The following is a 25,696-nucleotide window of genomic DNA, read 5'->3' as shown; positions in this document are numbered from 1 at the left end:
AGTTTTTAGATGAAAATTTAGGACACAAAATGATAAAGGTTTTCTTTTAATTGATATAATTTAGAATAGGAAATCAAAATTAATTTTCTATCATTCAATAAAATCCAAGAATTTTGAACAAATGCAAACCACAACTAATTAGTCAATCAAAGAACTAATTACCCTAGAGTATTGAACATGAATCACTTCAATTTTCATTAGGTTGTTAGAGTTTATTGTTGTCATATCCTTAAGTAAGGAAGTCTAGAACATGCTAGAAAAAATCAAAGAAATATGTTTAAAATCTAATCAAGAATCACTAATTTTTCAATGTGACACTACGTTGCAATACTTGAAACCCCTTGTCAAAGTGTAAGGTTGCGTCATGATGAGTGCTTGAGGTATAATCATCATAAACGTTGTGACGGGACGTTGAGTGACACGACACTTCTATCTAAGTGTTATAGGGAATTTGCATTGTGCTCGAACGTTGTCACACTTGGGTTGCCCTTTGCCATTTACTAAAGTGAAGTGAAATTTTAGTAAATGTCTTTAACATTTTCCATTTTGTGCTCTTTTGCTTGGTTTTATTGATTGTTGCATCATTGGACTTTTACCCCTTTTAATAGGTATTTTCTACAAAAACAAGGGAATTGGTGCATAACTTCACTTTTTTTTTTTTCTTTTTGGGTATTTTAACATTAAAAAAAACATAGAACCTTTATGGTGCTATCCATTGGAATCACCTCACTATACGAATACACAAGAAAAGTTTAAGAATAAGAAAGTAAACTCTTGACTAGAAATACCATAATGAACCTATTTTGTATGTTTTCTTCACTTAAGCATTAGAATGTGTGTGGCCAATAGTTAACACAAAAAAAGTGTGATATTGTTCCAATTAATTCAAGGCAGTTCTTATATTTTATGTGCTTATTTAATGATCTTATAAGTTTCGAGCACCTTAGGGTAGAACGGTGCGTTAATGATAAAATAGAGCTTAAATGGATTAACCAGGGAAGAAAGAGTGGGAATTACAATGTCACTCCTACAAGTAGAAAGTGCAGCGTCAGCTCAACATCAAGAAGTAGAATACCTCATTTTTGTGCAAAGTGGACAATGCTTTAACGCTACCATAGAGAGTCATGGTGCTCTGAAGTGATGTTAGGCACACATAAGTCTGTTAGAGTTGTAGCACAAGTTCGATAATTATAAAAACATCATTAGTTGCCTATATGTGGTTTCTATCATTTGATCCCAATCGATTTTTAGAGTTTTCCTCTTTATTTTCTTCTGGGTTTTTTTATCCTTCCATGTATCCAACTCTACCATCTTTATCTTCATATTGATTACGGCCTAAGAAGATAATTCTAGCTTAGGCATAGAGTAATTTTATTCGAGATTGTAACTTATGAGATTTTGACCATTTAATTTTAATTAAAACTTGTTTTTGGATTACTTTTCTGCATTTGAATGTTCAAGATTAAATTTTTGCTTGAAATTGTATGATCATTAACTAGGGATTGAATTTTAAACAAGGACCCTAAATTAGCTAATTGATTCTATAACTCAAATCAATCATGGAATATGTCTTAGAAGAAACATCTTTGATAGAGAAATTAGAGACATGGGTGAGCTTCTCCAAATTCTTTCACTCTTTAGATACCATAGGGAAATAGAGGTATACTTAAATGAAAGGAAGATGCCTTCGGAAAGTTTACTACTAAAGCTACTTTCATAAAAATTATTAAGTAGCCCTCTAAGTACACCACATTTCCATTGGTTAATCTTGTTTGGAAGCAGAATGATTCCCAAAAAGGTTAGATTCTTTCTTTGGTCTCTTGCTTATAGAAGTTTAAACGCCCATGATATAAGCAGTAGAGAAAACTTAAAACTTGACATTTATCTTCTTTCATATGTTGTCTTTGTTTGAAAGATTAAAATGATGTTTGCGGCAAGAAGTGAGTTATTATAGTCTTATGTTATTATAGTTTGATTATAATAGCTTGTGGTTAAGGTTATGTTAGGATTTATGTCTTAAAACTCGTAGATTGTAAATATAATTCATTGATCGTTGTTAATAATGTGATTATTGTAATAATTCTTATTGATTATATTATTAGTTTTGTCTTGATAACCCAAATCCAATAACCTAATATTCTAAGCTATTTAATGAAATCTGAACAGTATGTAGAGACATATAGAGATCAATGTTCGAGATCAGCTTAAAGGGTCTATAGTATATGAATAAGGTTGGGTATCTTATCTTGATAACACTATGAATAGGACTCACTTTGTATTTGATACAAACACAATGATCCAACACGTTCGTGTAGTTGACGTACGAGTGATGGTATCCTATGCAATGAGTTTGTATAAGACTGGACTGCAAAATAGTAACCACCAGATGTAACTCCGTTAAGTAGTAAAAGTTTCTATTTCATTAGGATGACCTAGGTAACTTAATCTTAATTCTGAATGTATTATGAACTCTTGTTCGCGAGAGATTGTCCTTTCATTTGTACGGGTGAGAGTGGCCAAATTGCCGACTTAGTAAGCTTATCATTTTGAGGACAAGACCGAGTTGGGAGCTGGAAACATAATTACACAAGATGAAATTCACTCATTCCCTACTTTAGGGTAAGTAGATGAGTGTTCCTTTAAATGATGTCTCCAAAGTCTTAAACAAATGGCCCTACCCTTTCTATGACATAAGAGGGATTTCTATTTATTGGTAACTAGGACCATAAACAAGTTGTTCATTAAAGGAGCACTAATATTTAAGGATTAGAGGTAACCTAGGGGTAAAACAACAATTTAACTCAGCTGGTGTTACGAGCACTCGTGAAGGACTAGCTTACTGTTATTGGTCTATATCCGTGGACACATAATTATATCTACAGTGAGGAGAGTTCAGTTGTGAGTCATTAGTGAAGTGTACACACAATTAACAAATATTTATTAATATGGTTAGTGAGTTTAGCCAGTTAATCTAAAATCGTTGTAGCTTTTGATCTGCAGATCCATTAGGTCCCGTTCCTAGCTCGTAAAAGGTAGTGAGATTTATTTATATTGGTTGTAATTTGAAATGTTCAAAATTACTATGGGAATTAGTTTAATGTATCAACATTATAATATAAAGTTTATCAAACTTTTTAATATAAATTTAATTTTGGATATGATTCAAAATTAATTTATGAGATATAAAATATTTGAATAAGATCAAATCTTAATTTAGTGTGAATTGGATTCATATTAAAATATATTGTTTACAAGAGAAACTTATATTTGAATATGATTCCCATTTTAGTTTATCTTAAATATAAGATATTTAATTTAGCTATTAATTATTTAGAGTATTAATTAATAGTTTAGTTTTATTTTATTTTATTTAATTAATATAAATTTATAAACTATTAAAGAGATATTCATTAAATAAGATTTGAATGAAATATTATTTAATTAATTATTAACCAATTAATTAGTAGATTTGAAATTTCTATTAATTTAATATTTTTTAAATAAATAGAATCTCATGATTCTCTCCTACTCATTTTCCTACTCCAAGAAGAAAAAAGAGTTATAAATATCTAGAAGAAAACAGTTTTCTTTAACACATTAATTAAGAAAAAAAATCATTACTTTTGCTCTCTGGAAAAAGAAAATAGTTTACGCCTAAACTTTTTCTCATCCCAATTGGTTTTCACAAACCAAACTCAAAACCAGACTCATTCCAGAGGATAGGAAGGTCTTCGACTGATGTCCCAATTTGGAGATTCACCTGTAGATTCAGAGACATAAACAAGTAAGTTTTTCTTTCTCTAATTTATAATTAGAAAACATGCTTAACCCTTTAAGTCTTAATAAGAAAATTAGTTTCTTAATTACTTTTGCCAATGTATTAGTATTTTGGGATCCTCAAATTAAATTGAATATTCGTTCGGTAAAATCTTTCGCTATCATAGAGCTTCTATCCTTTCAGTATAACTTATTTTAGTTTGAGGTATAATAGTATGTGTTTGATCCGTAAACTATTTTAGTTTGATAAGTAAATAGTAAACGTTGTAACAAAAAAATCATGAATGTCAAATAGTAAAAACGGTAGCAAATTGAAAATTTTAAATAGTGTTTACTATAGCTAATTGGAGACTTTTAAATAGTATTTACGGTAGCAAAATGTGGTTATTATAATCCTAGATAATCTTTGGCCCTAACGGTTCCTAAAATTTTTTGGACCACCTTTTTTTACTTTATGATTTTTCCTAGTAGATTTTTTTAAAAATAAGTTTTCTTCTTTTTGAGCTTTTGTTCAACATACAACCAATTTTGGTGTTGTACGAATTACACTAAATTATTTTGTAATTACAACTTTTTGATGAGTTTTAACAATTGGAAAGCACTTTTGTAGTAGTCGTTTGGGAGCCCTTGAGATGTATTCCTATTTTCTTTTGTTTGGAATACATGTGTCTTTTTATTTTTTATTTTTGCACCAAATCAAAATGAAATCTCCTTTATTGTCTTGTAGTTATAAGCAGATTAATAGAGAAGTTAGAAGGGTCCATATGTTTGACTTATACTACCCCTACTACAAAATTAGGTAAAAACGGTTAATTTATTGTGTTCAAAATTAGGTGACAAATTCCATCGATCACCTACACCACAATGGTGAGCAATTTTTTTTTTTTTTTTTTATCTTGCAAGCTATGTTCTTCTCTCGAAATAAAAATTTGTCGTTGTTGTCACCTAAAAACTAGACCACTTTGGCTATCCAAAGTTAGGTATCAACATGGTCTGTCATATACTCTTTGTTATATCATGTAAACTTTTTATCACTGAAGAGATGATGTCTATTGCATATGAGATATGATCAGTGTTTCCTTCTCATATGTGAGGCTTACCACAAACTGCTATCACATTTCGTCACATCAAGCATTAGATTTATCCTAGGTTATGATTCAAAATGTTGTTAGATAGTACTTTAAATATTTACCCATTAATAAGCTTTTACTAAACAATAAAACAAAAAACATTAATTTGTAACGCCCCATACGCAGGATTCGAAATTCGGATCTCCAACATTCCCCTGTGATCTGACAACATCATCCTTACTATTCTTAAAGGCTTATTAGAGTGAAAGTTCTCCCCACAGACTAACATGAGTTCTTTCAGCATGTTTTGTCCCCACCAACATGTATCCCAGGAATATTCCTAAGAGGTCACCCAACATAGAATTCTTAACTTTGGAGTTTCTTTGATCAAGCCACGAAAAGGAAGGTACACCTTGTTGGTATAAATATTAACTTTTGATTATTTTAAGTATTTCTTAACCTGACTTTCATGTTCTCAGGAACTCAGGATCTCTCTCATTTAGATGTGATATCGATTCATTTATGTCCCTCTCTTAAGTAGTGGGTCTCTTAGTGACTATAAATTTATACTCACTCTTTTTTATGTTTAATTTTTCAAGCAAAGATAGAGGTAAAGATAAACTGGCAAACGACAAGAAGTGACCGTAGGTTCACCGTTGGAAATTCAAATTCCGAATCGTGGGCACGAGGCCTTACATCTTTTTTTTCCTGAAGCAAAAACCAAATCATATGCTTATTTGCTAAAAAGAAAGATAAAAGTTCTTAATACTTAAATTAAATTAAACATCACAAAAGACAAAGTATTTGAAATGCAATTGGACCCTTGGTTATTTATAATTTAATTGTAGTAAAATGTGTTGCTTTGGATTATCAGCTTTGGACAAGCGGACAGTACACGGATAGAACATTTTGGCTCTCGAGGTTTGCCTTGAAGAATGGGTCGCTCAAGTTTCTGTCTCTTCTTCTCCATTACTCATCCTTTTCGTCTATGAACATTTCTTCTTCTTCTTCTTAATAAACTTCCAGAATTTCCATTTCTTCAGCTCCCTTTTGTTGATCAGTAATCAAGAGTTCTTCATACTTCCATTCATTCATTTCCGGACATGGGTTTCTTCGATTCCATCCTCAATTGGCTCAGGAGGTACCATTTTGTCTTTCCCCAAAATTTTCTTGTTCTTGAATTGTGGGATTTTATATTATTTATTGATCCTGTTTGTTTGGTGGCGGGGAAAAAATTAGGAATAAGTTTACTTAGTTATTTGGGATTTGTTGGTATTAGTTTGTTGAACGAAGGAATTGTCGGTGAGTAGGGAAAGCTGCGTTTTCATTTTAAATTCGAAAGTGGGCTTCTGTGACATTCATCTATAGTAAAGTTTCATTAGAAATGCAATATTATGGTGTTCCTTGGGTCTTCAATTGAGAATTATTATGTTAATTTGATGTTTGGATATTCAATCCTTCAAGTTGAGCCCGCCGGCCGTTCAAGATTTATAGATTTGTTTGTTAAAATTGGCCAACTGAGTCCCTTACGGATCTTATACTTATCACCATGTTTTTGTGATGTCACTGATATCGTTTACTCTGAAGTTCAGATTGCTTGTAGGTTTAAGTTTTTTTATGCCAATAAGTTTCCTTTTTTATCTTTTATTTTTAAAAAAATGTCAAAAGAAAGAAAAAAAAGTAGAATTCACTCTCGAAACATTCAAATTTTCATTTTTTGTTTAATAACTATGTTCATTGAAAAAAGATAAATATAATGGCATACAAAAAGTCAAGCCTACAAGAATCCCACTAAAGATTGGGGTTCCAACCAAGTGGAATGGTGTCTAATGAGTAATTACAAAAAGCCATTGAAAATGAACCCCAGATAGAAACATGAAATCTCACTTGGGTCTCTCGACACATCTGAAAACTCTGATATTTCTCTCCCAAAGAACCCATTACAGAGCACTCATCCCCACAAACAAAGAGCCCTTCGCACTAAAAGGCAGGTGGAGGAGGAACTCTCCAATCAAAACTATAGCATCCCTTGTGATGATAGTCCGAACTTAGTCCATGTACGTCATTATTTACTATTTGGGCCCACAGGTCAACCACTCACAACATAAAGAATGTCTGATATTAATATTACCACATCAGAACAGAAATAACAACAGAACAAGTAGTGAACTCATTTAACATTTCCGTGGAGTTTGGTAGGTTATTTAGGCGCAAAAAATACTGGCTATACCTTTCTTTCTTGAGGCTGACCATAATATTGATAGTCTCTCCGTACCATTTGAAACCATTCTTTGGTACCCCCTAAATTATAATGTTGAAGACACGTTTGAGTATGTTGTTCTAGGCGGATGTTCTCTAGCTAGGATCTTATTTTGCATGTGATCTTGAAGAACAACAGAATGCAATCGTTACAATTATTTTTGGTTGTTTTCTGCCTTGGATCCCAACTTCTATATGTTTGTAGGTTTTATAGCTTAATTTTTTTATGTGCATATTTTGTCTTCTTTTCCATACTTCTCTCAGTGCCCTTTCCACTGTTGTTGGCTTTCAGTTTTGTAATGGAATCCCAAGATTTAGCGAAGTCATCATGTTATTCTACCTTCCATTACCATGACTTTATTGTTTTAACTTTCTTGTGAAGAAACAGAAGTCCTCTCGTCTCCAGTTTGATCTTTAGTTTGCTAGCTCTGGAGACTCATGAATTTCCCGTTGCTACATTCTTGAATTAACCTTTTAGTTCATTCATAAACAAACGTTTCAAAGGAATAGAGGATCCATTAATGCATGGTATTTCAGTTTTTCATATGCCTAACATTGTTAAACATCTGAAGGAAGCTGTTTCTTGCTACTACTTGAAATTTCTGGAAATTCTTTTCAAGTTAACCGTCTTGAGTGCTTGTTCTTCAGCCTGTTCTTCAAACAGGAAATGGAGCTCTCACTTGTAGGACTCCAGAATGCTGGGAAAACATCTCTTGTCAATTCTATTGCTGTAAGAAAATGCAATTTTTCACATCTGTTTTTTTGTGTATGGGAATGGCCTTCTTGTTCCCTGATGGCTTTCAAATTTTGCAGACAGGGGGTTACAGTGAGGATATGATTCCAACTGTGAGTATGTTTTCCTATCAAGTTTGCTGTCTACACTCATTCAACTGAATGTATCGTGTCTCTTTAGAACTCAACAATAGAGATGTGCCTATAGAATATCCTGTTCAAGTGAGGTCATATTCAACTGAATGTATCATATGATCTTCATTTCATATTCTGATTATCAGGTTGGGTTTAACATGCGGAAAGTTACAAAGGGCAATGTAACAATTAAACTTTGGGACCTTGGAGGGCAGAGGAGATTCCGTACAATGTGGGAGAGATATTGCCGTGGCGTGACTGCAATTGTGTAAATATCCCAAGTCTCTAACCCTTTTCCTCGTTCCATTTTAGCTATATTTGTTACTTTTGCTTACTATATGGCTGATTATTTATTTTTATTTAAACACGTGAACTCATCAAAATTTAAACAATCATATAATTCACTGCATCTGGATATAATTGTTGGAAATAAGGAGTTAGTTGAATGTTCCTCAAGGGTATTTTTGTAATTTACTATATCCTAGTTTTATTTCCTTGTTTGTTAGGACTTATTGTAGCATATACTCTTCCCCTTGTAACTTTTACATTATTAGAAAACGACAAGAAAGACTTCTGTTGTGATTTTTTGTCCCTATACTAGTCTTTTTCAAGTATACCTTGTGTTTTATTTTCTTAATTTTCAATATGGTATCGGAGCGTGGTGACGACACACGCTAGCCGTCATTGATGAAAATCAATCGATGGAAAACCCTATCACAGAGTCCATAATCGTTGATGATGCTATTGTTGCTGCTGTTGGATCTTTGGCTAGAGTTGCCAAAGTTATTCAAGCCGTTGTTGACCAATACCTCTGGTGCCTTCTTCCACCGCCCGTGCTACTGTCAGACCCTACCCCTCTATCCGTCCTTCGCCACCATGGACCTCTCCAGTGTCAGTAGTCCAGCCGATCGACCTTCCCTTGTCGCCCATCGGCCTTCAGCAGCCAGCAAATTCCCACTGCATGGCTATTTCTTAACCACTAGCAACCACACCTCCTTCATTCTGACCAGATCGACGAACATCTTTAATCCGACTACCGACAATTATCCTAAGGTGGAAAATGGTGAGTCTTCTGTCCACCACAAAGGCAAATCTACTTGTGGTGGTTAAAGAGGCATTTCCCCAACGATGGTTCAACAACAGTTGGAGAATCTCCAAATGAGTTTTCAGAAACAAATAGTTGCTCTCAGGTTAGCTCTAGGTGCTTCCATAAACCCAGACTCCACCTCCATGAATTCTACCACTCCTTCAATCTTACCAATGTATTCAGAGAAACTGATAACTTCTTTCCCTACCTTAACTACTGCAAATTATTTATTTGGCTCCATGGGAAATTCCACATGTTTAATTGAAGGGGAGAAATTGAATGACTGAAATTATTTCTTATGGTCTCAATCCATTAAGATGACTCTGGTAGGGCATCACAAATTTGGGTATCTAATAGGAGAGGTACTGAGACCTAGACCAAGGGACCCTCAAGAGCAAATTTGAAAGGGGAGGACTCTATTCTTCAGTTTGCCTTAATTAATAGTATGGAACCTCAAATTGGGAAACCTTTGTTGTATATCGCTACTGCTTGAGACATATAGGATACAATTCAAAAGTTATACTCAAAGAGGTAGAATGCATCTCGCTTTTATACTTTGCATAAGCAAATTCACGAGTGGAAGCAAGGGACATTATCACTTCATGTTTTAACAAAATGTCCCTAATTTTGCAAGAAATGGATCTGTCCAGAGATTGTTTGGTACTGCTCTTGTGGAGGTGTTTAGTACTCCAAAATTGAGGAAGTTGATTGAATATATGATTTTCTTGCCGGCTTGAATTCCAAGCTTGGTTTAGCTCATGGTCGTATACTGGGCTAGAGGCCTATTCCTTCATTGATGGAGGTGTGTTATGAGGTTTGTTCAGAGGGAAATTGCATAAGTGCAATGAACATTGTGATTGTTCCTACACTGATTCTATAGCCTTCAGTGCGAAGTCTTCCAGTTTTGACAGTGAAAAGCAATGGGAAGCCTGTCCTGGTGTGTGAACATTGTAAGAAACCTTGGCCTATGAAAAACGATTGTTGGAAGTTACATGGTCAACCACTAAATGGTGAAAAATTTTCGCCAGGTGACAAGCATAATTTTGATAGGTCATTTATGAGTGAATCTTTTGGAACTTCACAATGCTCAACCCCGGCAGGGAATTAAGATGATCGTGGTACTTCTTCTTTTGGAGCCATTGCACAGTCAGGTAACTCTCAATCCTTCAGTCTTACCAGCATCATTAGGAAGAAACCCTGGATACTTGATTCAAGTGCTACAGACCATTTAGCTGGATCCTCGAACATTTTATATCATATTTTACCTATGCTGGCAATGGAAAAGTTAGGATTGCATATGGGTCCTTTGTCCCTATCATGGGCAAGGGTCATATTTTCCTTTTTGATTGTCTCACTTTACAGAATGTGCTCTATGTACCTAAGATATCTTACAATTTATTGTCAATCAGGGATCTACATTGTCAAGCTATATTCTCACTTGATACTGTTTCTTTTCAGGACTTAAGCTTGGGGAAGATGATTGGCACTGCCCAACACGATAGTTCATTGTCATCTTATTTTTCAACTTTAGAAGAAAGATCGTATGTTGTCGCACTTTCTTCTTGGCAACCCAAATTTTCAACATATGAAATATATGTTTCCTCATTTATTTTCTAAAGTGGATGTCACTTCTCTGTCTTGTGTTGTGTGTATTCGTGCAAAACAGCATAGTTATGTTTTGCATAGCATAGAATGTCGTTTAGCGTCCTTCGCCTCCAAATACCTCTTGAATATCTGAAGTAGTCCTACCCTATCCCACTTTCATTCCTGATATTCCTCTATGCGGTTGTTAATAGTCATGACCCTAACCATACTAAGTTTCCTCTTTATGCTCAATCATATGTTGCCTTGGAGTATCCTCTACACTAAAGAGGTTATAAGTGTTACCATCCTCCTTCTCGAAAGTATTTTGTGTCCATAGATCTTCCTTGAGAACAAACCATCTTTTCTTGTGAGCCCTCTTCAGAGGAAGAGTGAGTGAAGAAGTTAACTAGCCTATTCCCTTGATTCCTATAGCTTCTACGGAGTGTTTTGAAATCATCCTCCATGAAACTATTCTATCCACCGACCAAGTCTCTTGAATAACTTACTACAACAAGAATCTTAGAAAGGTGATGGTGCACCCTATTGCTTCGCCAACTCTTGTCCATGAATTTGAACCAATACAAACTCAAGGTACTATTGAACTTGATAATAATAACTTGTGTGTTGATGATGATATGTTTGTGGTTGAGGAGGACAAGACTAATATGATAGCTCCATAAGTAAATAGGGTTACTAGAAACTCTAGCAAAAAAACAAGTGGGTGAGACTAACTCGGATGACTCAGACAAACCAAGGAGTTATGGTCCTTCTCTTGACATGTCTATTGCCTTGAGAAAGGGTACTAGGTCCTGTACGAAGCATTCTATGTGTAATTACATGTTTTACATTAATCTATTGCCTAAGTTCATGACGTTCACTGCAAGTCTCGATACTGCAATAGTACCAAAGAAAATACATAAAGTTATTAAGAGTTTTGAGTGGAAGAAGGCTGTCATGGAAGAAATGGGAGTGCTTGAGAAGAATAAGACATGAGATCTTTGCACTGTTCCTAAAGGGTATAAGACAGTGGCATGCAAATGGGTGTTTACTCTAAAGTACAATTCAGATGGGACTTTAGATAGGTACAAGGCCAGGCTTATTGCAGAAGGGCATCCTCAAACTTATGGGGTAGATTATTCAGAGACTTTTCTCCCGTGGCAAAGTTAAATATAGTTAGGTCTTTCTGTCTATTGACTTTGTCTGTTGAAGTCAATAGAGTGGCTTCTCCATCAATTTGATGTAATGAATGCTTTCCTAAATCTTGATTTGGAAGAAGTGTACATGAGTCCTCCTTCTAGGTTTTGAAGTTCAGTTTGACCAACAAGTTTGTAAGCTTCAGAAATCTCTTTATGGTTCAAAACAATCTCCCAGGGTGTGGTTCGATAGATTTTACCACCTTTGTTAAATCTCAAGGCTTCTCTCAGGTACATTTTGATCACACATTTACAAAAAGGTCTGAACTTGGAAAATTGCTATGTTGATTGTGTATGTCGATGACATTGTCTTGTCATGAGATGATATTGCTGAGACTACCCGGCTGAAAAAGAAGATGGGTGACGAGTTTGAAATTAAAAGACCTAGGGAATCTGAAGTACTTCCTTGGAATGGAGGTGGCAAGATCAAGTGAAGGAATATCAGTTTCACAAAGGAAGTATACACTTGACCTCTTGAAAGAAACATGTATGACAGGATGCAGACCTGCTGATACCCCTATGGAACTCAACTGTGAAATTGGGAATTTTTTTTGAAAAGGTTCTTGTTAATAAAGAGAAATATCAGTGTCTGGTGGAAAAATTGATTTATCTATCCCATACTAGACTAGATATCTCTTATGCGGTCAGTTTTGTGAGTCAGTTTAGCACTGCACCCTATGAAGAACACATGAAATTTGTGAATCGTATACTGAGGTATTTGAAAACTACTCCAAGTAAAGGTCTGATGTTATGGAAAATTGACAGAAAGTGTATTGAGGCTTATACCGACTCTAATTAGGAAAAATCAGTTACTGACAGAAAGCTCACTTTAGATAATGTACTTTGGTGTGGGTAATCTTGTTACTTGGAAAAGTAAAAAACAGGGTGTTGTTGCTAGGTGTAGTGCTGAAGCTGAATACGGAGCTATGAGTTTGGGAATCTGTGAAGAGATTTGGCTACAGAAAGTTGTCTGATCTTCACCATGACTGTGAGTTACCTATTAAACTCTTCTGTGATAATAAAATTGTTATAAGCATAGCCAATAACTCAATTTAACATGGTAGAACGAAACATGTGGAGATTGATAGACATTTTATAAAGGAGAAACTTGACAATGATGGTATTTGTATTCCGTAAATTCCGTCAAGTCAACAAATTGGTGATCTTCTCACAAAAGGATTACTCAAGCAAAGGTCGACTCTTGTGTTAGCAAGTTGGGTCTAACTGACATCTACACTCCAACTTGAGGGTGAGTGTTGAAAATAAGGGGCTAGTTGAATGTTTATAGCCTCAAGGATATTTTCATAATTTACTGTACCCTAGTTTTGTTTTCTTTCTTTCTTGTTACGGCTTATCGTAGTCTATATATATACTATTTTCCCTTGTAATAAGAAAGGCTTTTATTCCCTTGTAATAAGAAAGGCTTTTATCGTGGTTACTAGGGCTTTCCTGGTATGCCTTGTGTCTTGTCTTCTTCTTTTATCCTATTACCACTATCTGCCCTCAAAAATGGTAGAAAATCATTTTTTTTTTTCAGTTTTGAGAGATTCCAAGTTACTTTTTTCACTATTGAATTAATCTCTTGCTGTTGAAGTTGAGTATCTATCTGGTCAGAAGAATGAATTGCTCACATTATTTCGTTTGATGGTTAGAAGCACAGTTGAGCAAACAACACCCAACAAATCCACATTTTTTCGTTCGACATGAAAAAAGGTTCTCTGCAACTATACAATCTGCAGGGGGCTGCTATGGCTCTTGTTTTGAACATTTTTCGGATTAATTAAAAAATATAGAAATAATAAAACTCTTTGAATTTGTGAGGCCTTGTATCTCAAGCGAATATTCGAGTATGGTATCAGTTTCTAACATCACTAGTTGGTGACTTGACATACTTATTGGTTAAATACTAACTGGTCTGACTTCGAGAAATGGCTAAATTAAGTTGACAACTTGATCAAATAGGGTTTTGGTCTTTAAAAAGGATTCCTCTTCAAAAAGAGGAAATAGTGTATATGGAATTTTCTCTGTCTATATATCTATCGAGTTATTTGTCAGACTTATGGTTCTGGTATTAGATCAAGTATCATCTTTCTCATAAGCATATCACATCAATTTTTTTCCCGATAGCGTTAACAACAAAACAATATAAAATCACAATCAAAATTCAGTTACATTGAAAAGTTTAAGAGTTAAAATACTTAACAGACAACCATCAAAGTCGAATAACTAAATCTGGATACATTTCCTTTTTGGTTTCTTTGTTATTTATTTACCCTTTGTCCTTGTATATATTGTGGGTGCAAGGTCAGGTATGTAGTTGATTCTGCTGATAGAGACAGTGTTCCCATATCAAAAAGTGAGCTCCATGAGCTCTTAACAAAACCTTCTTTAAGTGGAATTCCTTTGCTTGTGCTGGGCAACAAAATTGACAAATCAGAAGCACTTTCCAAGCAGTCACTGGTCGATTTGTTGTGAGTCTTGGATATTATATGGAGGATATTAGTTACCTTATTGTGATCATTCATATTGAAATATAGTTTTAATGATAATCTTTCCGGTTTGTTGCTTCAGAGAACTTGAAACGATTCGTGACAGAGAGGTGTGCTGCTACATGATCTCTTGCAAAGATTCAATAAACATTGATGTGGTGATCGATTGGCTTATCAAACACTCGAAAACAGCAGGATGATTGGTTTTATTCCTTGTTTTTTTCTCTAGCTAAAGTGTGATGAAGGTTCAAAGCTAGCTGTAATATGTAGAGGGTTTGAAGTTTATAAAGTTTAGCTATTCATGTTTGTTTGTTTAAAAATATATTGTAATTCAAACATGTTCTTCTTCCTTTATAAAGAACAAAAAAAGAAGGAAAAAAACGAATTTGTGCTGTAATTCTTTTGTCATTATGGTTTGTCTCTAAACTAAAGTTTTCTATCATATCAAAATCATCGAACACTTGGTTATTTCCCATGGTTGGAAATGTCATTGAACATCTTTACCTTATGAAATAATGAGTAGAAATTGATTAGAAGGGGTTGCCAGTAGTGTAACTTTGAAAGGTGCATTTCTATAATTTTTAAGGGGTCATTTGATTGTATAGATATTAAATGTATGTGTTTGAATTTGCAATTTGCAGGATAATTAATGTATCCATTTTATTTATCAATTTGTAATTGTATATAGAACTCAAAATTAAAGAAAACATGCATCAAAATGTTGAAAATTATGAATGAATAATGAGAGGGGGAAAGGAAAATATATTTGAAGAACACTTCTTCACTCTTTTCTAGGTCTTTCTCCTTTTAAAGGATTCTTATTTTTGAAGGTCTTTCACGTATGTGGACGCCTCTAAAAGATCTTTCTCACTATTCTCCTGGCAGGAAATGGTTTGTGGGAATTCTGTGAAAGAGGAAAGAATTTTATTCAAAGAAATAAAAAATTGTTTTGTAGTTGAGATAATGAGAGATTAAGAGAAAAAGGTAGAGATTGTTTTTGTAAAACAACAATCCCCTTTTAACATTCTTAATTCTTTTAAATGTTTTATTTATTAGTATGATTGGTTAATTATTCTTAATGTTTTAATTAAATTTAAATTTTATGTATATGGATCAATATTTTAAAAATCAAAGTCGATTTAAAAGAAGAAATTTTCACTAATTTCCTCTAAATAGTATGTACATGTGGACAAGAAGTTTCGAGTTCAATTTTCCAGTCACAATACATTCATTGTACAGAAAAAGAAAAGACGCAGATACTCGAATTTCTTTAATTAATTTAATTTATTGCCGGGATGGGAGACGAAAGCTTGGAAGCCTACAAATTCTCATTCTCTTTCATTAAATGCGAGGATTTGTATTATAGAGAGGATTGTTGATTGTTTGTATACTTCACTAAAGACTCACAACTGAACTCGTCTCACTAAAAAATATTTCTTTGTCCATGCATATAAATCAATCAAAGGAAGTTAGTCTTTCACAAGTGTTGGTAATACCAGTTAGTTCATATTATTGTTTTACCCCTAGGTTGATTTTTAGTTTTTAAAAACTAGTATTCTTCTTTGAACAACATGTTTATTCTCTAACCAATAAATAGAAACTCTCTTGTGCCATAGAAAGAGTAGGGTCATTTGCTTAAGTCTCAAAGACACCATTTAAGGGAATATTCATCTACTTACCCTAAAGTCGGGAAGAAGTGAATTATATATTGTGTAATAGTATGGATCCCCACTCAGTCTTATCCCCAAACTATTAGGGTTATTAAGTCAACAATCTGAGCACTTTCATAGCAGAAATCAAAGGACAATCCCTCAAGAATAGTCTTATGCAAGCTCACTACGTAGGATAGACTCAGGATCAGTATTAACTTGCCTAGATCATCTTATTGAGATAGAAACCTAACTAGTCAACGAAGCTACATCTAGTGGTTACTATTTTGTGGTCCAGTCTTATGCAAACTCATTACATAGGATACCCTCACACACATGTCACATACATGAACACGTTGGATCATCGTGTTTGTATCAAATACAAAGTGGGTTGTATCCATAGTGTTATTAGGATAATGTATCCAACCCTATCCTTATACTACAAACTCTTTATGTTGTATTTGAACATTGATCCCTGTATGTGTCTACATATAGTTAATTCAAGACTCATAAAACAACTTAGGAGGTCAGTTCATTGGATTTAAGGTTGTTAAGACAAAACTAACAAAATAACCAATAACACCTGTCGAAACATACAAAAACATAATTTTATTAGTACCAGTCAATGAATCACCTTTACTAACTATGAGTTTTAGGACATAAAATGTAAACCCTGAACCCTAGGAAAACTTTGATCTTTTAAGAGTTTGGAAGGTTACATTTTTAATTGAAGTTGGGATTGAAAAAGATACTTAAAGAGGGTCATTGCATGTGCTATGGTTGTTGGAAAGGAGGAAAGCCAAACTAAAGTGGTTAAAGAGATTTAATCTTTTAAGTTGAAAAGAGAAAATTTTGGTAAGTCTATAAGTGAGGTGAGATGGGCATGGGTAGGCGGCCAAATTGAAGGCAAATAACCACTAAGGATAATGCTAGGCGTCCAAGGTAAGTGTGATTAGCTTAGGCGAGCAAAGCTCTAAAGGAGTGTCATCATGGGTGACCAATTTGCTTCTAGGAGACGAAAGGCTGGCATGAAGTGTTGTCACGCCCCGCCTCAAGATCACTTCCACGCTACCATGTAGGACGTGACTTGCCTAGATACTTAATGTGTATCTCCTTGTGAGACAACACTTTGAACGCCTAGTCAACGAAATTAAGTCAACAATCTCAACACAAAAACACATCGTAAAAAGCTATCACAAAAAACTTCTCTTTATTAACTTAACAATATGTGTTCTATAATACAATGAACATGCTCTCTTTACAATAAAGCTTAAAATATAAGCATTAGGCCTTCAACGTCTAGTGTCACTTCTTCAGCTAAATGCCTAGCTTGCTCTCCTCAATGCATAGCAACTCATCTTACTCTTCTTTACTTGGCCTCAACGCCTAGTACTTGGGGAAGGAAAACTTAAACCATAAGTCAAATACTTAGTGAGAATGAGTTTTATAAATCCCTTTTGGGGAATACAATGCAATCACATAAATTCATTTTTATTTTCTAAAACAGGTTCTCAACGTCTTATTTTAATAAAACATATAAATCACACATTAGCTTCTACTTATTTCTTTCTACCAAGAACATGAACCATTTTCACGCCTAGAACTGGAATTCATTTCACCAACATCAATCCTCATAACCCAGGATTCACTTCACCAACATCCTACACTAGACCTGGGATTCATTTCACAAGTATCCTTTAGAGAATTTTCCTGATTCATTTTTTTGTTGCTTAGGTTGTTAACTCAAATTCTTTTACTTCATTATTTCCACATAATAGCTAGCTCTTTGATAGGAATAAGGTTAATGATTTACTCACATACAAGCATCATAATCATCAATCAATAAACATTATATTAGTTTTCTTTTCAAATAAAAACAATAATATCAACAACAATACAGTATACGTTAAACATAAATACAATACAAGACTCAGAAAGAATGCTTTCAAAACACTTCTTTCTTTTAGAAAATCACTCACAAAATACTTAGTTTCCTTCCTTTCAGAACGCCTAACTTCAATTCTCTTCTTCTCGTCTAGTACTTCCTTAGCAAGCAGCACAACAGTTAGGAAATTCTCATAATAACAACACTATCTTTAATCCTTCAATCTTATCTATACTAATCTTAAAATAGATTAGTTATCCTTGAGCTTCTTTTAGCTCACCAACTCATGCTTAACACTTTACACGTGTCAGCTTACAACTCATCGGGTCATGCTTAAGCTTAAACTTAACACGTAAACATTTGTCAAATCAAAATCAGACATTTTCTTGAAATGCTAAAATCTTCTTGTCTAGCATCACCTCGCGTTACAATGCCAAATACCTAACCCTTCTTGCATTTACAAGACTTGCATGCGTACTTGTTCTCACCACGTTTCCTCACTTCAATCATTACATTAGAACGCCAACTCCTCAAAACAAACTCTCAAAACTCCTTCAAAATTCTTTTTAATCACACTCTTATTTCAAAATGACCGTTCTAGTTCGGACATGGGCCTCACATGAAGGGCTGTTAAGGCCTAAATGTGATTGAAGGGAAACCTAGGCAAGATGGTTAGACGACCTGATTTTAGGTGTGCGAGAAGGCTTGTGTGAGAGGAAGGGGCATGTAGCCAATCAAGAGAGCTTAGCGTGGTGAAGTTTTGGACATTTTGTTTAAGGTTTAGGTGAGGCTTATGGTTGACTTAGGCAAGTCGGTTGAGTTTTTTTCAGGTGGCCACTATACGCTTAAACCATTTTTATGACAAGCAAAAGGTGTCAAGAGGGTTGCATGTACTATAAATAAGTAACTTCAAAAGGGTAGTGCTCACAATCTATCCGTATGTTTTCCTTAAACCACTTGCAAAAGCTTATAACCTCGTTGTCGCCCATGTCTGCGCGCTAGCTTATGTCAAAGGGTGTTTTTGGGCCATTTTGGTGATTTTTGGAATTTCTAAGTTAATTTTTGATATTTTCATGATCAAGAACAATTAATTAGACTTAATTACCACTATTTTAGGTCAAGAAGAGAGATCGAAAAAATTTATAGGCCAAGAAGGTAAGCTTATATTTATGAGTGAAAAATGAATTTATTAAGTCATCTCAAAGCTATTATTTAAAGTATGATTTTAGTTAAATGCTTGAATTACCTTGTTTATGAATGATTCTAAAGCATGTAATTTCCTTAAAGTGTTTGTTCAAGCATGATTGTTGAAAAGTGTTTAAGGCTGTCAAGGAAAAATGAGATTTAAAAGATATGGTTATGGTTTATGTTTTGCTTTATGCAAGAGATTCTTTAACGTACTGAGATATTGTTTGCAAAGCTTATGGTTTATAAATGTTCTCTCTAATCCAAGTTATCTTAAAATAACCCTGCAGGGTAGATCACGAGGCATTATGGAGGTAAGGACACTCATCTCTGAGGAATAGTGTCAAGTACCTCTAGTTTTGAGTAATGGAGTTAGGGACGCCTAATTCTAAGGAACAAAGTTGGGGATGCCCTTCTCTAAGGTTTGGATTTGGTATTGATTAGCTCTGCCATCTAGCTAGATGAAAAAATATCAGTACCTACGTATTGAATTCTAAAATGTTTGCCAAGCTAATGTGTTTATGATATACTTATGCTTATTGCTTAAATGTTTATGAAATGTTATTTAAACCTAATCCCTCCTTGAGCTCATTTAGCTCATACTTTCAATATTGTTTTCCACTTTTTAGGTAGAGGTCGTGTTTTCGAAGCCTGATTCGTTGTTATCTGTGTGTTGAAGGGTTTTTGTCTTTACATTTGTATGTGTCTTGTTAGTATTGAAATTATGTATATTTGGTCTCTTAATTACGTCGGAGTTAGAGTTGGTAGGAGTCGGAGTCTATTTTCTTGTAATTATGAGTTTTGTTAAATGTTTGTATAAGACTTGTATTGGAGTTTGTTTATGTCATGTCCCGCCCCAAGATCACTTCGTGCGATACGTGTGGAGGCATGACTGCCTAGACATTCAACGTGTATCAGCAAGATAGTACGCAGAACGCCTAATAAGCAGAAGAAACACACATCAAACTAAACGCTTGATGAGAATTCAATTGAAATCACAAATACTTCATTGATATTGATAAAAGAGTACAACCATACAAGTACAAAGTTTCTTCAAACTAAAATATACAAGTGACAAAACAATATCTTGATCATCTTGCTTAAGACATTTCATGATATGCGAACAAATTGGGAATACTAACATGTTGATGTGACGCAATTATGGCATGGTAGGCATTCAATTTGGCAGACAGACTATTTTCGCTACTTGGGGGGAAGGGGGGATAAAACAAAACATTTGAAAGATTAGACAAAAATGTCTAATGAGTGGGATTTTTCACCAACAGGTTTATAATAAGTAAGTTTTACCATGACACATTGTAAATCTTTTCATTAAACCATGTGATATAAATAGTTATAGGTTTCAATAAAAAAAAACATTAAGTCCAAATCAAATCATCTGAACCCTTTCAGAGATATACACAATCCCATTTTCATTAGCAACATTTATAAATCATACGAAAAATCATTTCTTTTCAAATTATTCATAATAGCTCATTTCACATAGGAATCTATCTCGCATGATGCATCACATAAATCATATCGCATAATCAATCTACATGTTTTGTTATGTCTTTGAACCCTTTCCTCAACTCAAGCATTTACCACATCTTTTTGCTGGATTGCGGGTGTACGGAGTAATCTTAATGCGCAACAGAAATTTACCATTATTCCATCATGCATAATGTCACCCTCCCCCCCCCCCCCCCCCCCCCCCCGAGTCACCTACTTTTGACTCAAGAAACTACGTGAGTCAATCGGTATCACTTCTCTTTTGAACGACACCAGTTGATCCTTAACCTTTAACTTCTAAATGAAACGCAAGCGGAAGCTAACACGCATAACTTAAACACAAGCCGAGTGCAATCCTTTTTATTAAATAAACCTCGTATAAGTTATATACAAACATATCTTAACTTATGTTTATACGAAACAAACTCTAGCTTCAACTAACCTTAACCTATGTTTGACACAATTAAAAGACTAACTATACGTAGATACAAAATAGCAAGTGATAATTAACTTGTAGAAATACAAGTTATTGCATCCTTTTAGATAAAACAATGGAGTCAAAACACGAGATAAATGGCAAAACGCATAGCTTTTATTTCAAAATTGTAATATCAAGAAAATGCACCTTACATAAGTCTTAACGCCTAATTAACTATGCTTTTAAATGTATCCCACGCATGATGGCGTAAAGAGGAAATGAAGGGAGGATCGTGCATTAACTCAGTGAGAAGAAGATTGGCAATTTACAAGTTGCAAGGCAAAATGCCAGCGCATCACTATGCAAGATGATTAGCTAAAAGACAAGAGTGGTTGTGGGGGCTGATGTGACAAGAAACAACTACTTTCTACACTGACATTTGTAGGTAAGGACAATTGTGCAGCGTAGGCAAGGACGAATTTGCAGCATAAGCATTTAATTTTTTGGTCTAAACTATGCCTATAAAAGAAGTCCAACTCCACCATGAAGATATACGAAGAAGGTCATCCCTTAAGGAGGCCAGTGAAGGACGAGTTTTAGAGTCTTTCACCATTTGTTGTAGTAATACTTCCTCCGTCCTTTCTCCAATCAATGTTTGAGTGAGAGCTTAGAGAGTGATTAGAGAGAGAGAAGTTTCCACATCATTTCCTCTCACTTGTAAAAGAGCCAAGAAATGCAAATCATTGCATTCTGCAACTTGATACATTTCTTTTCTTTCCATTTTGTACTTTATGATGTATTGTATGAATGTTCTTCATTTTATGGCCAAAAGGTCTACATTATCAATACAGTGCATTTTTATCAATTGTCTCTTATCCATTTCTTTACTTTCCATCTTTTTAACGTGTTTAAGTAGTTTAAGTTTATGTTATGTACTTGATAAGAATTATCTAGTTATAAATCTCATCATGTTTAGCTGAGCTAAACTCAATCGTTTGGCCAGTATTGGTCACCAACTGCTCGGGTAGCAAGGACATAGCCAAGCATGCGCACAAAAGGGAGTTTGGAAACAGACTCCATTTTAGCATGTTGACTTCAATCATTTGTTTGCTGAAAGGAAAACAAGTGTGATGTTTACGCGTCGAGAGGTTGCTCATCTTAAATAGGAAGTAAAATATGATGCTCATAAGTAAGGAAGCCTAGATGTATATCGTTTGGTTTATCTTTACCATTTGTGTCCCGAAAGGAGAACAAGTATGATGTTTGGGCACCAAGAAGTTTCCCACCTTAAATATAAGATGGTCAAGTGATCTATATCGCTCCAAGGCCATACCACATAGCTTAAATAACATAGAATACTAAGACTTTCGTTTATCCCTCTTAACTCAAGTTAGTTTGCATTCCATAATCATTCATTTCCATTCCTCTACAGAATCCTCTGTGTAAATAAGTAGATTGGTATAGTTTTATACGCATACTGTATAGAATTTATACCGCTTGGTTGAAAAGTAAGCATTATAACTAAGCTGATAGAAATTCCATGTGTTCAACCCTGACTTACCCAAGAAACCTCTTGCTTCGCTTTCATTTGGAAAAACGTGAGGAAAACTTGTACTAAATATTAATCATGCATGGAGCAACGTATAGGAAGAAGATGCACCATTTATCACATAATCCTAGCCTAGACGCCCACTATTAGTCATATAACTAGAACCCAACATGATGAATTTATGATTGAGTTTTGCATAAGAAGAAAGCAAGATTCTAACAAGCAGTAAGACACATACAATAATAAGATAAAATTCTTCAGCAAATAGATAGTAGCAATTTAGGATTCAAGGATACAATCTCTACCTGAAAAGTAAAAAATATTTTGAAGAGTGTGAGCTAAACAAGCCTAGTGAGTGATAGATTTTTTAACAAATTCCTAAACCTTTTAAACAGTAAACAAAAACAATGACATGAATACTTTAGCTTGATAAAAGTTTTAGAAATAATGAATCAAACACTTGTATTTTCTAATAGTAACCCAAGTATCTACTTTTGGGAGGTGATAGAATGAACTTAATACCAACTCCAAACCTCAGAGATGGGCATACCCAATCCCTAGTCCTCGGAGGTAGCGTCCCTAGCTCCAATCCTAAAGATAAGTGTCCTTACCTTAAATTCCTTAACGCCCCTTAACCTACCACAAAGGGCTATTTGAGATATCTTGGATTAGATAAAACATGAATGCTTTGAAAACAACGCTTCAAACCTTTGAAAATCCTTTTGCATTTAAGGAAACCTTAAAACATAATTATGCCTCGATTAAACTCATTTATTCTTAAAAGCCATAAACATTCTTTAGTAATCATACTTGAATAAATATTTTAATAAAATCACATACTTGAAAACATTTCACTAAACATATAGCTCAAACATTTAACTTAAATCATACTTAGCTTAACAAACATGATTCAAAATCACTTAGTAAATTCAATTCTCAACTTTTACATACAAGCTTTAGGTCCTTGATCTATAATTTGTCTGATCTCTTCTTGACCTAAAATAATGATCAATAAATCCATTTAATTCTCTTTGACCATGAAAATACAAAAAATTAACTTAGGAATTCCAAACAAAACACCAAAATTGACCAAAACATTCATTGACACAAATTGGAGCCCATACATGGGCGACAAGCGCTTGGTTACGCGAGTAGAGCTTGCCCAGCCTTGCGGCATGCTAACCTCACGCACAGGCACTTCGCGAGCCTCACCTGGCTGCATGTCGAGCATCTCACATGCCCCCTTGTGCAAAGTTTGTCGTGTGCCTCCTTGGCTACGTGCGCCTTGCACGTTGTCTACCTTGCATTCAGGTAGTGTCGCACGCTCAACATAAGCCTAACACATCACTAACCTCTTTCTTCATCAACACACACACATCTCACCTAGCAAAGCTTGTCACTCAACCAACCTCTATCTTACCCAGAAACTGATTATTCACCCATAAACTTAACTTCACTTTGAAAAATCATAACTGAAAATTCATAACTCTTTTGGAAAAACTTTATTACAAATTAACCAAGTAAAAATTTCCATTATGTAATTATTTTAACATACAATTTTCAAAGTGGAGTTCAAAATATCACACAACTGAAATTAGAAAGCATGAGATTTCATCTCAAAATGAACTTTTTACGTGGAGTTTTTAACATTAGGTAGCAAATCAAACCAATTCAAACGATCCAATGGTTCGGTTTGATTTTTTTTTTGTATTGAATTGAACCTTCTTGGTTTCTGAATTTAGAGAAAACGTGTGAAGCAATGGTAGTGTGTATGAAAGGGATTAGTTTAATTTGGTTATTGGTTGGGTTTAGTAACAGCTCTAGCCATTATTGGTAGTATGTTATTTGAGAGTTATTTATAAGGAAGGCCGGTACGTTTCCAACAGTAATGCAATGAGTTAAGAGAAAAAGGCATATAGAAAATTAAAAGAAACGGACATCAAACACGCCGCTTTCACCGCTCTCACTTTTGAATCCTAAATTGAAGCGACTCCAAACTCATCGTCTTTAACGTCGTTACAAATATGAATGTAATTTAATCACAAAACTTCTATAAGTAATCACTCTCATGACACTCAAATCTATTTCAAACTTTTACAATATTATAATTATAACCCACAAAATGGCATCCTCTTTCACCTATTCCTTCTTTCTCTTCTCCATCCTCTTTCTTCTCACTATCTCTAATCTGCATTTGGCTGAGGTATATATATGTTCTTATCATTTTATTTCTTTTACTATTTTTTCCTTTTCAAATGTATTTTGAATGCATAAAATTGTAGGCCTTAAGTTATTTTTTTCTATTAAGTAATTCTAGATATATATATAATAATAATTTTTTTTTTTTTTTTTTAATTTCAACAGGGTGCTTTAAACTTACGCCCTTCAGGTACTTATCATAATTCTTTTCTTTTTTCCTTTGCTTTTGTTGATCAAAAGGAATAACCTTGAATAATGTTTATATATGATAATACTATTGTTGAATTAGTTTTTTTTTTTTTTTCTCGAACAAGAATGAACCACTTTGCATGTCTTTTGGAAGTAATACTTTAAAGTGAAGCATATTCTTTTGAATAGATATATTATTCATGGATATATTCTTTTGAAATTATTAGTCTTCACAAGGACTCAAATTTACCAACATATATAAGTAATGTGAAACCGTTTGAATGATGTGTGGTGTCAAACTCACTCTTTTAAGTACTTTGGGAGAACAGATTGCAAGCCGAAATGCAGTTATCGATGCTCGGCGACAACGCACAGGAAGCCATGCATGTTCTTCTGCCAAAAATGTTGTGCAAAATGTCTGTGTGTGCCTTCAGGGACATATGGAAACAAGCAAGAATGTCCATGCTACAATAACTGGAAAACTCAGCAAGGAGGTCCCAAATGCCCTTAGAGCCCAAAAAATATTACACCTTTTCTTTTCTCTACCATGATTTTAGCTTCATTTTTTTCTTTCTTTGTGGATTTTATTTTCATCCTTTGTCATAGTCGGAGATCAGAGAAAAAAAGAAAAAGGAAAAACTGATCAAATAAATTTGACCGTTATATATTTCAATTATCGATGGTCATATTAGTAACTTGAAAATTAATGTCTCATAAAAGTATTTTAATGCTCTAGTAGGACAATTACTAACCACACAATGAGTAGAGCTACTTCATTTTCGTA

At 34.3% G+C, this 25,696-nt stretch overlaps 2 protein-coding genes across 2 annotated transcripts; both read left to right on the top strand.

Moving 5' to 3' along the window:
* Nucleotides 1–5,710: 5,710 nt before the first annotated feature.
* Nucleotides 5,711–14,811, top strand: LOC101213271 (ADP-ribosylation factor-like protein 8c). The gene is made up of 6 exons (XM_004140252.3): nucleotides 5,711–5,988; nucleotides 7,755–7,836; nucleotides 7,920–7,952; nucleotides 8,120–8,241; nucleotides 14,147–14,308; nucleotides 14,409–14,811. The coding sequence occupies exons 1-6, from the start codon at nucleotides 5,951–5,953 to the stop codon at nucleotides 14,524–14,526; spliced, it is 555 nt and encodes a 184-aa protein (XP_004140300.1). The 5' UTR covers nucleotides 5,711–5,950; the 3' UTR covers nucleotides 14,527–14,811.
* A 9,835-nt stretch (nucleotides 14,812–24,646) lies between these two features.
* Nucleotides 24,647–25,581, top strand: LOC101208219 (protein RSI-1-like). Its single transcript, XM_011657915.2, has 3 exons — nucleotides 24,647–24,727; nucleotides 24,889–24,913; nucleotides 25,242–25,581. Exons 1-3 carry the CDS (start codon nucleotides 24,647–24,649, stop codon nucleotides 25,421–25,423), a joined length of 288 nt encoding a protein of 95 aa, XP_011656217.1. The 3' UTR covers nucleotides 25,424–25,581.
* Nucleotides 25,582–25,696: the final 115 nt, after the last annotated feature.

Source organism: Cucumis sativus, chromosome 5 (assembly GCF_000004075.3).
Source record: "Cucumis sativus cultivar 9930 chromosome 5, Cucumber_9930_V3, whole genome shotgun sequence".
Taxonomy (NCBI): domain Eukaryota; kingdom Viridiplantae; phylum Streptophyta; class Magnoliopsida; order Cucurbitales; family Cucurbitaceae; genus Cucumis; species Cucumis sativus.
The sequence above is the reverse complement of the archived record's forward strand: the minus strand, read 5'-3'. Positions and strand labels throughout refer to the sequence as shown.